Below are 13760 nucleotides of genomic sequence, written 5' to 3' on the forward strand. Positions count from 1 at the left end.
TCCATACAAATGGCTCTTTTTTGTTTCAAAACGCGTACTTTCATTAAAATATTCGTTCTCCGGAAAAGCTGTAATAACCCATTCAACGCAAGTCCCATATTTAAGATTACCTTTAGAGACAATCTATATCAGACCTTATCGCTGTGTTTATCAGTTACTCACTTTAACGTGAGTCGGAGGTGTGAATCATTAGATATCACGAGCCATTTTTATGATAGTATATGCTCATGTGGAATTCACACTGTTGATTTTCATTTGATAAAACTTCTATTGGGAATTCGTTGGAATATCAGTAATACAAAGAATTTTTATATATTTTATGTATCCACTTTCAATAATGCTTTCTTTTCAGGCTTTCAAATTCTGATTACTGATATTTCACTTCGTTAAATTATTTCTAATGATATTTTTTCATCGATACCGCGGCATACTTGCAGATTCGGATTCACCCGAGGCTGACAGATACGCGCCTCGTCCAGAGGACAGTCCGATTGTTTATACAATAACAGAAGATCGGTTGAGACATATTCGATCTAAATTCATGTACTGGTACTTTGATAAGAGTGATAAAGATAATGATCATGGAGATTACCAAACAGCACTACAAGCAACAACGTTACAAATTCATAAGAACCTAAACTTCCAATTGCCTTTCTTCGGATTTAGATTTAATTATACAAGAGTACGATCATATTTATATATATATATATTATTATTTGTTCTTCTTCATAATTTATTTATAACTACACAAAAGAAATCTTTTTTCTTTATTGAATGTACAGACATTTGAGTGCATCGAATTGAAATCTGAATTCGTGATTTGGATGTCTGGCTATCTCATTAGTTGGAAGTCGCTTGTCAGCGAGTATTTAATGAACCGCGTAACGTTTTAGTTAACCGTTAACGGATATCTGGAGTTTAGCGATCCACCGGCACACTTCACGTATCCCCTCGTTTTCCCGGTGAAAGATTGGCCCATGAAAAACGATCCGAGCTTCATCGGTATCTTCTTCAGCAAATGTCGTATAGGCAAATTGAGAGAGACAGACAGCGATAGAAGGAAACCGGGCGTTTATTTTAGGTAATGCGGAAAGATCGTGCTTTTCAACACTTTCGTAACATAAGGTTAAGACTCCTGCGTCGTCATCGCGGCTATACTGATTAATGACGTCAGAAACAAGAAAATGTATGCTTAAAATTCTTGCAAAATTCTTGCAAGTAAAAAGGAAAGGAGTATGTTGAAAACTGGACGAAAATGGAATCGAGAATTAATAGTTTCATTCGATTGTTCTCGTCAAGACAATTTCAACGATAGGTAAAATGGGATCAGCTTGATAGTGACGCACGGAGAAAAATAATTTTGTTCTTTTAACAAAATCGTCGTTGCTACTATATATTCGTAGTGACATCAAACAAATTTAGTTGACGTAACTAATTTTACAAATTATTCGTTATCAGAGCAGAAGTAGTTTCGTTGTCAGGATAGAAAAATTTTGTTGAGTGTATTTGCCCTAAGAATTACGTTAATTTGTTATTGATGCAAAATAATATATCCTTAGCAAATTTATTTACTATCGGAGCAAAACTGCAACTGCTTATATAAATCCATCATGGTTATATAAATCCATCATGGTTCTTACAGCAAAATAATTTGTAGATCCAGCAAATTATATCCAGCAAATAGCGATTAGTACTCTTAGCAAATCTTTTTGCTGTTCATATAATAACGAAAAGATTTTGCTAGACTAGCAGAAAATTTACTGACCCAGCAAATTATTTTTCTCCGTGTGACAATCAAAATGGCTAGCGAAGTTAAGTTCTCTAAGATGTCGGTGGCGCAGTGGTAGCTATTGGTCAACAGCCCACACGGTCGCGGGTTCGAATTACGATCTCAATGTGACTAACTTGGTTTTATTTTTTTAATTTTTATGACTCAAATAGCCGAAGTACAGTTACTTTTCAATGGCCAAAACATGTACGTGCTCCGGACGCTGTCCTGAGCTGCGCTGTTCACTTTATAGTATCTAACTTCACTAGCCATTTTGACTGTCATAACCATCGAGTTGACTTCATATGTTACTTAATGTTGAAATTGTCTTGACAAAAAATCGAATTAAACCATTAATTCCCGGTTTCATTTTTGCTCAGCTCTCAACATATTCCCCATAAATAGCACAGATAATTAAAAAAGAATTCAGTCGTATGTCACCAATTCTGAATTTATTGTCAGATGCAAAAAGAATTCTTCAGAGTTTACTTCAGTGAAAAGAATTCTTTTTGCACCTAAAAATGAACTCAGAATTGGTGACATACGATTGAATTCTTTTTGAATTCTCTATGTTATCTGAGTCCTTTCCGAAATATTTTACAAATATGTTTAATCGATCCCAAGTGTTACCTTATGGGTATATCCTCTTATTTAAACGTATTTTACAAGAATTTTAGACATTTTTCTCGCTTCTGACGTCATCAATTAAGTTAATTAAAAATATTCCATAGCGAAAGAAATTTATGATATACTCTCATATAGTATCAAAATCATATAGTATCAATGTTATTATTACTAACCAAAGTAACACGTGTTATTTAAGAAACGTTTCCGATATGTTTTACAAACGATAATGAAACGTTACATACATTTATAAAACATATATACGTTTATAAAACCAACATGTGCTCTACCAGGGAAGATGTTATTATAATATCTCAGTAAATTAATTTTTTTGTATGGAATTACAATGTTGTAGTAATTTTCTCTATCGAAAAGCATCACATTAATACTACTGAAGCGTTAGCTTAAGATGATAAGATAGTTGTATTTTGATAGATATTAAAATAATATTATTTCAATCACAAAACAACCTTGAACTAACCAAGAAAATCTTGTATTAATACTCGAGTTTAAGTTTCATTAGTCCTAGAAAGTTACCTTTTAAGATTATGATAATATCACTATCATCTTTACATAATTAAAAGCTTTTTAAGTTTAATATTAGTGTAATATTTTTGTGCTATATATATAAATTTATGTCACTTCTCAGACTCGAGAGAGATTTACAAGGCAGAACCGATCAGTTCGGCGTGGAGATGCGAGAACGCCTTATGTGGGACATTCGCGAAGGTGTTGTTGGTTCGGATTCCTTCGTACCTAAGCACGCAATTATAGTCACTTGGAAGAACATGTCCTTTACGGGTGGCATCGACACGGCGCTTTACAGGACTAACACGTTCCAATTAGTATTGGCTACCGACGAAGTCTATACTTACGCTATGTTTAATTACCTCAATTTACAATGGTCGAGTCACACGGAAGCAGGTGGTGACACTACTCAAGGCGAGAATGGAGTGGCCGCATACGTAAGCAAAACATTCTGTGAAACAATTCCTAATTAAAATAACAAAAAATATATTAAAAATAAAATAATAATATTATAATAATATTAAATATTATATTAAATATTTATTATAATATAATATTATAATAATATATTATTAATATATTATTATATTTAATATAATATTAAATAATATTATATAAAAATTGCTGATGTTATGTGTTAATCACATGTATTTTTAATAACAAAGTGAATACCTTTCAAAATACAGGACGTTTCGACTAAAGTCCTAGATTTACAGAGAGCCGATAATAAGATTTGATGTAACGAAAGTCGCCATCGGCTACGTGTAGTATATATGTCAAATTAACTTCAATGTCTATCCTAAGTAGGGATATTCATATTATAATTAGTTTGAATTTGCGTTATAGTTCTGCACGTTATAACTCTGCACATATAGAAATTACTCTTCATTAAATTATGATACACTAAAAATAATAAAAATATATAACTTACTGAAAGTATCATATACTTATTACTCGCTGTGGAAACAATATGGCACTTGAGCTTCATGATTCAGATAGTCCATGAAATGAAACTTTTCCATATCGTCTTTCTGTAAATCTAAGACTATAATTCTGAGCATATGATATTATTTTCACAGCTATGTATAGCATAATACAAATTATCTTCGAATATATAGAAACTTTATTACAAATATAAAAAGTTATATTGTATGGGTTAGCTAACGAAACCAGACAACACAACGTTTAAAATCGGGACATAAGACGCCTGAAAGATGTCTTAAAAACGTCTCTCAGACGTCGGAATATAAGACGTTTTTAAAACATCTGATGTCCCTATTTTAGATGTTGTGTTAAAAGTGATACTTTCATTCTCAGAGATTATGCTAAAATATTTAAAACATTAAGATTTTTTTAGAAAATAACAAAATAAAAAATGAGTACAACTAAGTTTACCGAAGATAAAATGTAAATATATAGTTAGCACATGATATCAGCAATTCGGCTTTTATCCTAGACATTTTCGTTATTTAGATTTTAATCTTGGAGTCTTAATCTATTTATCAAAATTATTTCCTAATCAAACAAATTTAATTATACTCTACTCTCTTAAAGTGAATCAGTGAGACATTATTGAAAGCAGTGAATATACACTGATTTGCAGTTATAAGTATAACACTGAAATTGTTCAGTGCTATGATTATAACTGATATCAATTTATTCACTGATTATTCACTGATTCACTTCAAGAGAGTAGTTGATTCAATTCTATGTAATCGCGTAAAACTGTTCGCACTTGAAGTAATTCGATATTCCATGACGGCGATAAACAATATTTCCGCAAATGAAATTTGTCCGGCGCGATAAATTGAATGTGTTAAAAAATCCCTGGTCTCAGGTGGGTTTTAACGCTGGAAACGGTACTCGTAGCTACGAGTATAAGCCTTACTCGCAAGTGACTACAGTCAGGGACTTAACGAGCAGAGGATGGGCGAACGGTTTTCCAGGTCGACATATTTTCAGAATAGATGAAAATATAATGTTGGGCAACTGCAATAAAGATACTTGTAAGAATACGAAACTTGTTTAACGAAGCATTGTGAGGTCAGCGCGTCAATTTTCTTAATGTGTTTTATTTTCTTAATGTGACGATACATAGCTGGAGCTCATATACCATTGGTTTTCGCTCCGGAGAGCGGAAACATGCTGGGCGGCACCATCGTCAACATCACTGGTCCATGCTTCAACGAAACCCAAAAAATCATGTGCTATTTCGAAGACGTCATGGTGATAGGCACAGTGGTAGACAGAAATCGTGCGATTTGCGTGCAGCCGCACTTGAAGTACGAAGGCTATATACGTTTTCTTGTCAGTCTCGCTAACAACAACGATAATAACAAATGGAGGGGCACATACTTTGTTGGTAAGATATTTCATATTTCAAACTTTATTAGCGTTGCGTCCGTCTTCGATATATTTTCAATCGCATTTAACCGTATTCGCGATCGTATCGCAAGACACAATAATATAGCAGGGTTGAGCGTTTACACGTAAATTATGATACTCCATGTTTACGTGTAGACGTATAAATGTAAATTATATGTGAGATATTACCATACATGAGATAATGAATAATCTATACTATAAAAGAAGATCGGTTAGAACAAGTAGAATCGAGTTAAGCAAACTTGAATTTTTGGGTTGTACGTGGCGAACTAATTGCTTTAAGGAGACTAGAGGGTTAGATTTCCTGAAAATCGTGCTTGTTCTTTCACAATTTTTTATGACAAACTGAATGAATATGCGAAAGTGTTATTTTGACGTGTATTTATACAAAATATAAAAAGAAGGAAAATATAATTTTGATGATCAAATACTCAATATAAGTGTATGGTACATGCAGTTAAAATATATTTCGTTTTTCTTTTCAAGGTCGTCATTTTATAGTAATATCTTGATTCTCGGTGGTTCAATTAAGCTAAACTTTAAGTAGAAAATTTCCGTAAGCTTATCGTATGAACCACTATAATAGAAATTGAGTTAAAAGTTAATAAAATTGCAAATATCTTAATGGAATATTATTAAATTTTCAGTTCTTTTATAATAAAAAAATTAATATCAAGTATAAAAATTAATTTCAAAATTAAATATTTTCACGAGTTTGTCAGTGGTTTACCCGATAACGACAAGCTTACAAAAATTTTCTACCTAAAATTCAACTTAATTGAACCATTGAGAGTCAAGATATTACTGCAAAATAATGGTCTTGAAAAGAAAAATGAAATATATTTTAATTGTATGTACCATACACACACACACACACACACACACACACACTTATATTGAGTATTTTATATATACATATATATACACACACACACACACACACACACACTTATATTCAGTATTTGATCATCAAAATTATATTTTTTTGCTCTTTATATGTTGTATAAATATACGTCAAAATAATATTTTCGCATATTCATTTAGTTTGTCATAAAAAAATTGTGAAAAAACAAGCACGATTTTCAGGCAATCTGAAGTTCATTTTCAGGCAAACCTCCAGTCCCTTTAATTCTTTCAGAATAATTTTGATGTTTTTGCAATCTCTTATTTGTATCAAATGAGTTAAGTATTCAGCAGAATTCATTAATTATAATGTTGATTTGATTATTTCGAAAAGTAATGGTAACCAAATAACTTGTTAAATGTAATAACAGGTAAAACTTTTCTCCCAAATTGGATGAGTTACATTATCAAAGAGAATAATGTAATATTTCATTAAATATTTTTCCTTTATATAAGTGAAAGTAATGTATCATAATGTAATATTTCATTAAATATTTTTCCTTTATATAAGTGAAAGTAATGTATCATAATGGACTGATTTGATTTTGATTTAAACACTGTTTATAAACTAGTTTATCATTTAGAAATTATTACTAAAATAATTAAATAACTGTTATAATTTAACAATAAAAAAAAGCATAATAGCTAACAATCGAAGGTGCCAACAGACAGAAAACGACGGAATTGTACAGTCAGGTCTCAAGCAGTATATATAGTCGTATATCAAATAAAGCTTAAAATGATAAAGCTTTCTCGCCTATATCTCGCCGCAATGAGAATTTATCTAGCAAGAGAGATTGCTAACGCAACATATCGATAGTCATTGAATGGTGTATTCGAACTCTATACATTGTAACTTATTCAACAATCTTAAGAAAACTGTTGTATAATGATTTCTTTTAGTTGAACAAATCTCGTAAAATTATCGTCCAATTATCTCGTCCAATTATCAAATCATTAGTTTATTGTGCTTATCGTCTAATTTACTTAACCTTCCATCCAGAGGTAGAATTACTTATATTATGCAATTAAATCAATTTTTTCGTTAGTTGAAAGAACATTTATAGTGTATATATATAACTAAATATTCTAGTTTCTATTAAATTTTTACTTTTGATTACATTTTTTAGTTGAAATTCCTATAGTTTATTGTTGAGCACTTAATTTTTATTCAATTTGATTCAATAGTTGATATAACCAAATTTGCTCAACCTATATATTTGGTTCGTTTTATCTGTTTTTTTCAGTGCATATTTTTTCAATGTAGATTTCAATGTTCAAATATTCAGAAAACTTTATATTTTTATTAAAATCTTAGAATTTTAATTATTCTTATCCAAAGAAAGTTAAATTTACTAGTTTGACATATCATGAAATAAAAATTTCATGTAATATGTTGTCCCTCTTAAACATTACATTTATAATTAATATCTGGAACTGTTTCATAATTTGATAACTTTTTTTATATTTTATTTATATTTTTTTATATTTTATATTTTTTTATATTTTAATATAATTTGTAATATTATACATAATTTATATTGTCTATTTAAAAAAACAATAGTATATACATTATGTAAAAAAACACATAAAAAATTTATGTAGACATAACTTTGAAATCTACACAATTCTATAATGCAAAATCAGTATCCGTCGTGTAATTAGGAATTATATTAAATTAGGCAAAACATTTTCTACCATTTTGCCAACAACTACTTTCAATTTTGAGTTATTAATTAAATTTAATTAGATTATCGAGTGATCGCGTGCAATACGATGAATGAGTTCTATGGAAGCGATATTCCAAACCTCTACTCACCGCTTGTAACGTTACATGTCCCTCGCTGGCAATCAATTAGCAAGAGACGAGTGAGGTGTTCAGATATCTCTATCATGGAGCTAATCTAGCACATTGCGCGTGATTCGTTAATTTTCTTAAATTAACAACTCAAAAATCAACATTGTTATTTGTAAAATGGCAGAAAACTCCTTTGTTCAATTTGATGTAATGTATAAGTAATCGACGGATATCGTACTTATCGTCGAACATTCTGTATACTTGTTATTCTTCATGAGATCGCACGAAACTTACGTTTCTCAGAAACCCCAGCCACAGCGGCGATGAAGATCTTCTTCAACGATAAAGATGCTGTTCACATGAAGGATCCTGCGGAAATTAAAATCACGTGGGACGCCTATAATTTGACCAGTAACTTCGGCGCAGGTGTTCAGATCTCGCTATGGGGATACAGGGAAGTCAAAACCACACCCGAATTCGAGTTTATCACGTTGCTGGAGGTTTGTATAGGATTATCTGATGTGCGCGACACAAGGAATAATGATAGATAAAATGGTGTTACGCGCGTTTCAGAAAGCACATACCAATACCGGTAGCTACGTCATCAAGCCAGCCAGATACCGGGAACAGTACAACCCATATCACTTGGATATGATCTTCGGCTTTTTACAAATCAACTTGACCGAGCCGCATTTGTACTCCGGACTCTCGATATCACCGTAGGTGGCTCATGAAAGAAAACCACTTTCTACTCTCCCTCTCGGTGACTTGGATAAGTAACAGGTTTTGAACTTCTATTTTACGCAGGAGCTTGTGGAGTAGACCGATACCACTTGGTTGGTACTTCGGTCCGCAATGGGAACGAATGTACGGCTCGAAGTGGTCTCAGAAGCTTTGCGATCAGTGGATTATGAACGACAGATATCTCAAAAACTTCGCCGCCGAAGTAGCAATCTGTCCTTGCACTTTGGAGCACGCTTTAAATGATAAAGGCCGTTTCCTTCCCGATCTTGACTGCGACAAGGATTCGAATATAGAATGTTTTTACAACAAGCACGCAAAACACTGCGTGAAGACGGGTGCGCCCAAGTGAGTGATTTAACATTTATTTCGTAGAAACCAACTTATCGTTTGCCGTGTCATATCTAAAATAAAGTCTACGAGATTCATGATTCATCCTTCTCCTCCCCTTTCTCCTCGTCGTTTCATTCTCACTCATTCATTGATTCATTCATAATTTACAACTGATTGATTGTCTACATATATAGGGTGGTCCACATAACTCTTTACTTTTACAAGGTGAACATTTTGAATATTTAATAAATTGAATAAGTCTGAGCAGAGTGCTGTGATTTTGACCTTGTGTGATTGCTCGCGAGCGCTTCATGTTGCTACAAATTAAAATTCCACAGTCTTTTTCATAGAAACATCTGACAAAAAAGTGTTTCGGAGAAAACTAGATTGTTTTCTCTCATAGAAGTAAAAAAATTTAATTTTTCACAAAAATTTTCATTAAAAATTTTAAAATTAACTCCCCGTCTCTTATCCATAATCTCTCATCCGTCTATTTTAAGATTAAAGATTTTTCAAATCCATAAGTCTTGAATCCAAACACAAATTCAAGAACTATATCTTTAAAATTAATGAAATATCAATGAGAAAAAATCCATTTCCGAGTTATTGAGCTGTAAAAAGTTACGTGGGCCATCCTGTATTGAAATAAAGTTCCGAAAAAAATTATACTCTCTTAAAATGAATCAGTGAATAGTCACACTAAGAGAAAAATTATATTAAAATCGACAAATTTTTCCTTGATGGATGCCATTAACATATTTACTTAAATCTACATTCTCTTTATTTAAACCAAATATTGTTTATTTAAATCAAGTAAACAATATTTGAGTTAATTAAAGAGAATGTAGATTTAAATAAAAGTTAATGGCACCCATCAAGAAAATATTTGTTGATTTTAATGTAATTATTTTCTCAGTGCACTGATATCAGTTATAAGTATAGCACTGAGCAATTTCAGTGCTGTATTTATAGCTGCAAATCAGTGTATATTCACTGCTTTCAATGTTTTATTTGAAGAGAGTACGTTTGCGCTTTTCAGCATGGATGGCTCCGAGCAACAATGTTGTTACGACAAGTTGGGTTATCTAATGCTGACTTACGACCAACAATGGGGTTCGCGACCGCACCGGTCTCACAATTTGGGCTACATACCGTGGAACGAAGCCAACAAGGTACCAACTTTGTCGCATTGGTACCACGACATGGCGCCCATGTACACGTGCTGCCTCTGGCAAGAGGAGCAGGCTGTCGGTTGCGAGACTTTACGATTCGAGAGGAGGCCGTCGCAAGATTGCATTGCCTATCAAGCACCTGGAGTGGCGACAGTGTTCGGTGATCCTCATATCGTCACGTTCGACGGCCTGGAATACACGTTCAATGGCAAAGGCGAATTTGTTCTGCTGCGAGTGAATCACATCAAAGACAAACTCGATGTGCAGGGTAGATTCGAGCAACTTCCTCACAACGCCTACGGTCCGGTGCCGGCGACGCATCTTACCGCAGTAGCGAGTAAGTTTCTATTATGCGATTTTTTTACGAGAATGACTTGATATTCGTAATGTGGAGATATTTAATATCAATTATTTTGAATTATTGCAATTAGTTTTTGGGTAATTGCAGTAACAGGCAATAGTTAGATAAGCAAGAGTTAGATAATGACTAATTAATCAATTAACTTTAAAATAAACTTAATTTTAAATTAGTTCACCTTTAACTTAAACTAGTTATCTTAAAATGAATTAACTTTAACTTATTATTTTCATGTTAAAATCATTACAGACTGCTTATACACAATACAGAATACGAGAATTAAGTATAATGCCAGCAGAATCCATTTTCGTCTCTTTGAACGTTTGTGTTCCTTTCCGGTATGAAATACTAAACATGAAACAGTTAGATTTTTTTTATAAAAGATTACATTTCCATTATTTCACGTAAATTTAACCTGCGATTAAGAGATTAATTATGCAAAAAAAAATATAATTACCTTTTAACTTTAATAAATTAAATAAATTTAACTTTTAAGTTAGGTTTTGTTTATATAACTTTCTACTTATCTAAGTTAATTTTATAAACTATTAATTTCAAACTTAATTTAGTTTAAGAAAATCTGCTTATCTAACTCTGCGAACAATAAGCAAAGGATTAAAGAAAGAATAGCGTGCAATATATTTATATACCATCATAAATATTATACAGAAAGAAATATTGAGTCAATCAAAAAATTTGATTTTTTAATCAAATTTGACTTTATTAAATAGGAATTATTCACCAATAGAAATTATTCACCAATATAGTAATCGTATGTGGCGATAGTTTATAGACGAGGACGACAATTATTTAGTTGACGAATAATTTGCTTCCGTTGAATACAACAAGGTTAAGTTTGACTAAAAAATTGAAGTAATCCTTTTGACTGATCTAATATAATATAAACATAAAAAGGAAATTGAATCCTTTATTGGTCGATTTTTAATGAATATATTGATTTAATCTAAATAATTGTCGGATTTGAGAATTATAATCTGAGAGAACTCCTTTTATTTGTAACGTCAATTGTGATTTATGGAATATAATTGTGGATATCTCCTGTTTTTTATCTATATAGTGAGAGGCAATAATTCCGAAATCATCGAAGTTCGCTTGAGACACAAAGACGCGCAGTGGAGATATCGGCTCGATGTTCTCGCGGGCGGTAAGAAAGTATACTTCGACAGACCAGCCTTGAAGTTTCAGCATTTCTCCGGTGTCCTTGTTTATACACCGACATATATTTTAAATCAAAGCGAGGTTATTGTCATGTTTGACACAGGCGCCGGTATGGAGATCGTGGAGAACGAAGGTTTCTTATCCTTGCGAACGTATTTGCCTTGGTCGTATATGGTAAGTAATAAATACTACTTGTTGCTATTTGGCTTTCTTATTATTAACCCTTATTGTGCATACTTCAGTAGAATTACATGATGGGCACATTGGGGTCTTTCGCGACTCCAGCTATAAAAATGTTTGCTGCAATAAAATTATTCGCTTTTTTTATTTGAAAAAATTCCAAGATACATTTCAAACATCTTTTTATGTGACGGAATAATTTTTCTAGACGAAATTTGATTTTAAATGAAGAAAAAAAATTGGAAAGTATAAAAAAAAGCGAAAAATTACTTGATTTGCTCCAAAAGTCATAACACAATTTTTTATATTTCAAGGTAAAATTTTAAGAAACTACTCTCAAGACATGTCTCTTTAAGAAAAAAATTAGTGCAATAGCAGATTTTTCAAAAAAGGTATTTATTTTGAATATCGAAATTAGGATTTTTGTGAAAAAAGGCAAACAGTTTTTCCAAAATATATAGATTTAATTTATTATATTTTATTTTATTTTTTATTTTATTTTATAGATTTATTTATTTTTTATTTTTTTCTGGGGTTTTTCCACAGTGCACAATAAGGGTTAAATATCATTAAGAATTACATCCGCGCAATGTAAAATTAAAAGAGATTCTTTTCCTCCATTGTATAGAATAAAACTAAAGGCCTATTCGGTAATTGGAATTTCGATATTACGGACGATTTGATGACCCCGAATGGATATCGAGTACCAATAAACAGTGTGAATCATTCGGAAACAATTCACAAAGATTTCGCAATACACTGGATGCTAGAAGATAATGCGAATGAACTCGTAGGGAATGCTTTATTCACCAGGGACTTTGGTAGATTGTCGAGTTTTTACTCTAATCGCAGTTTCGTGCCAGAATATCGAAAGTATCCGAAAGAGATACTTCCGGTGAATAGAACGAAGGACATCTTACGTGCGAGTGAATTGTGCGGCGATTCGTACCAGTGTCAGTACGACTACGCAATGACTTTAAATCGGGATTTAGCACATTTTACCAAAAATTACTATGACACTTACAGCAAAATAAGAGCGTCAAATAGCAAAGAAGGTAAGCAGTCATGGCTATATTTCTCAGATCTGCACAGTTCGTAAATCGAACCATTCAAACAAATAAAATAACTGGCTTGTAGTGATCGTAAACTTACGTACATAGACCGGACATTTTACAGGCTTTGTGAAGGCTGGATCTGAAATCTTGTTAGTGCAAATTTCAATCTTTACCTAAATCCCTTTGTCTCAATCCTTATTAAACTTCGTTTAGCTTATTCTAGGAAAAATCAAGCTAGACAAAGTTCGAATGTCTGTGAACAGCGGAAGGAAAATATAGCCGCTCTTCAAATCTTGTCGTCAAACTTCTTATAAGAAGACGCAGTCTTTATTCTGATGTTTTCTTTTATCGATAAAAGTGCCTATTAAAATACTTATGAGCTGATTAGAAAGTTTATAAATCTCATGTTTATCGATGAAAGAAAGCTCAGAATAAAGACCTATGTATTAGGTGGTAAACTTAGTTCCTGCGGTTCTTTTGTTTAAAAAACTCATTTATTTCGACATCAAAAGCAAAAAATACATTAATCGAAGTATTTTCCCTCGCCAGCTATACATTTTTCCCATCTTTCGGGCAACGCGTAGATTCCGCGACGATAGAACGATTGGTCTTTTGATGCAATCCATTCGTCGATCCATTTTCGCACATCCTCGTAATTTCTGAAGTGTGTATCCACCAAGCCGTGCTGCATCGACCGGAACAAGTAATAGTCCGAAGGAGCTAAGTCTGGTGAATA

At 32.3% G+C, this 13760-nt stretch overlaps 1 protein-coding gene across 2 annotated transcripts in view; it reads left to right on the plus strand.

Moving 5' to 3' along the window:
• LOC116840709 (protein mesh) overlaps window positions 1-13760 on the plus strand; it is a 19762-nt gene that overhangs the window by 555 nt on the left and 5447 nt on the right. For both annotated transcript variants that reach the window (XM_032807799.1, XM_032807789.1), the window contains exons 2-12: window positions 438-682; window positions 894-1081; window positions 3042-3357; window positions 4758-4926; window positions 5019-5282; window positions 8310-8506; window positions 8580-8725; window positions 8814-9095; window positions 10120-10589; window positions 11689-11963; window positions 12598-13024. In XM_032807799.1, coding sequence (XP_032663690.1) covers window positions 438-682; window positions 894-1081; window positions 3042-3357; window positions 4758-4926; window positions 5019-5282; window positions 8310-8506; window positions 8580-8725; window positions 8814-9095; window positions 10120-10589; window positions 11689-11963; window positions 12598-13024 — 2979 coding nt within the window. The remainder of the gene's footprint in view (window positions 1-437; window positions 683-893; window positions 1082-3041; window positions 3358-4757; window positions 4927-5018; window positions 5283-8309; window positions 8507-8579; window positions 8726-8813; window positions 9096-10119; window positions 10590-11688; window positions 11964-12597; window positions 13025-13760) is intronic.

Source organism: Odontomachus brunneus, unplaced genomic scaffold, assembly GCF_010583005.1.
Source record: "Odontomachus brunneus isolate Ranch 3 - 2012 unplaced genomic scaffold, Obru_v1 Obru_scaffold_002, whole genome shotgun sequence".
Classification (NCBI taxonomy): Eukaryota; Metazoa; Arthropoda; class Insecta; order Hymenoptera; family Formicidae; genus Odontomachus; species Odontomachus brunneus.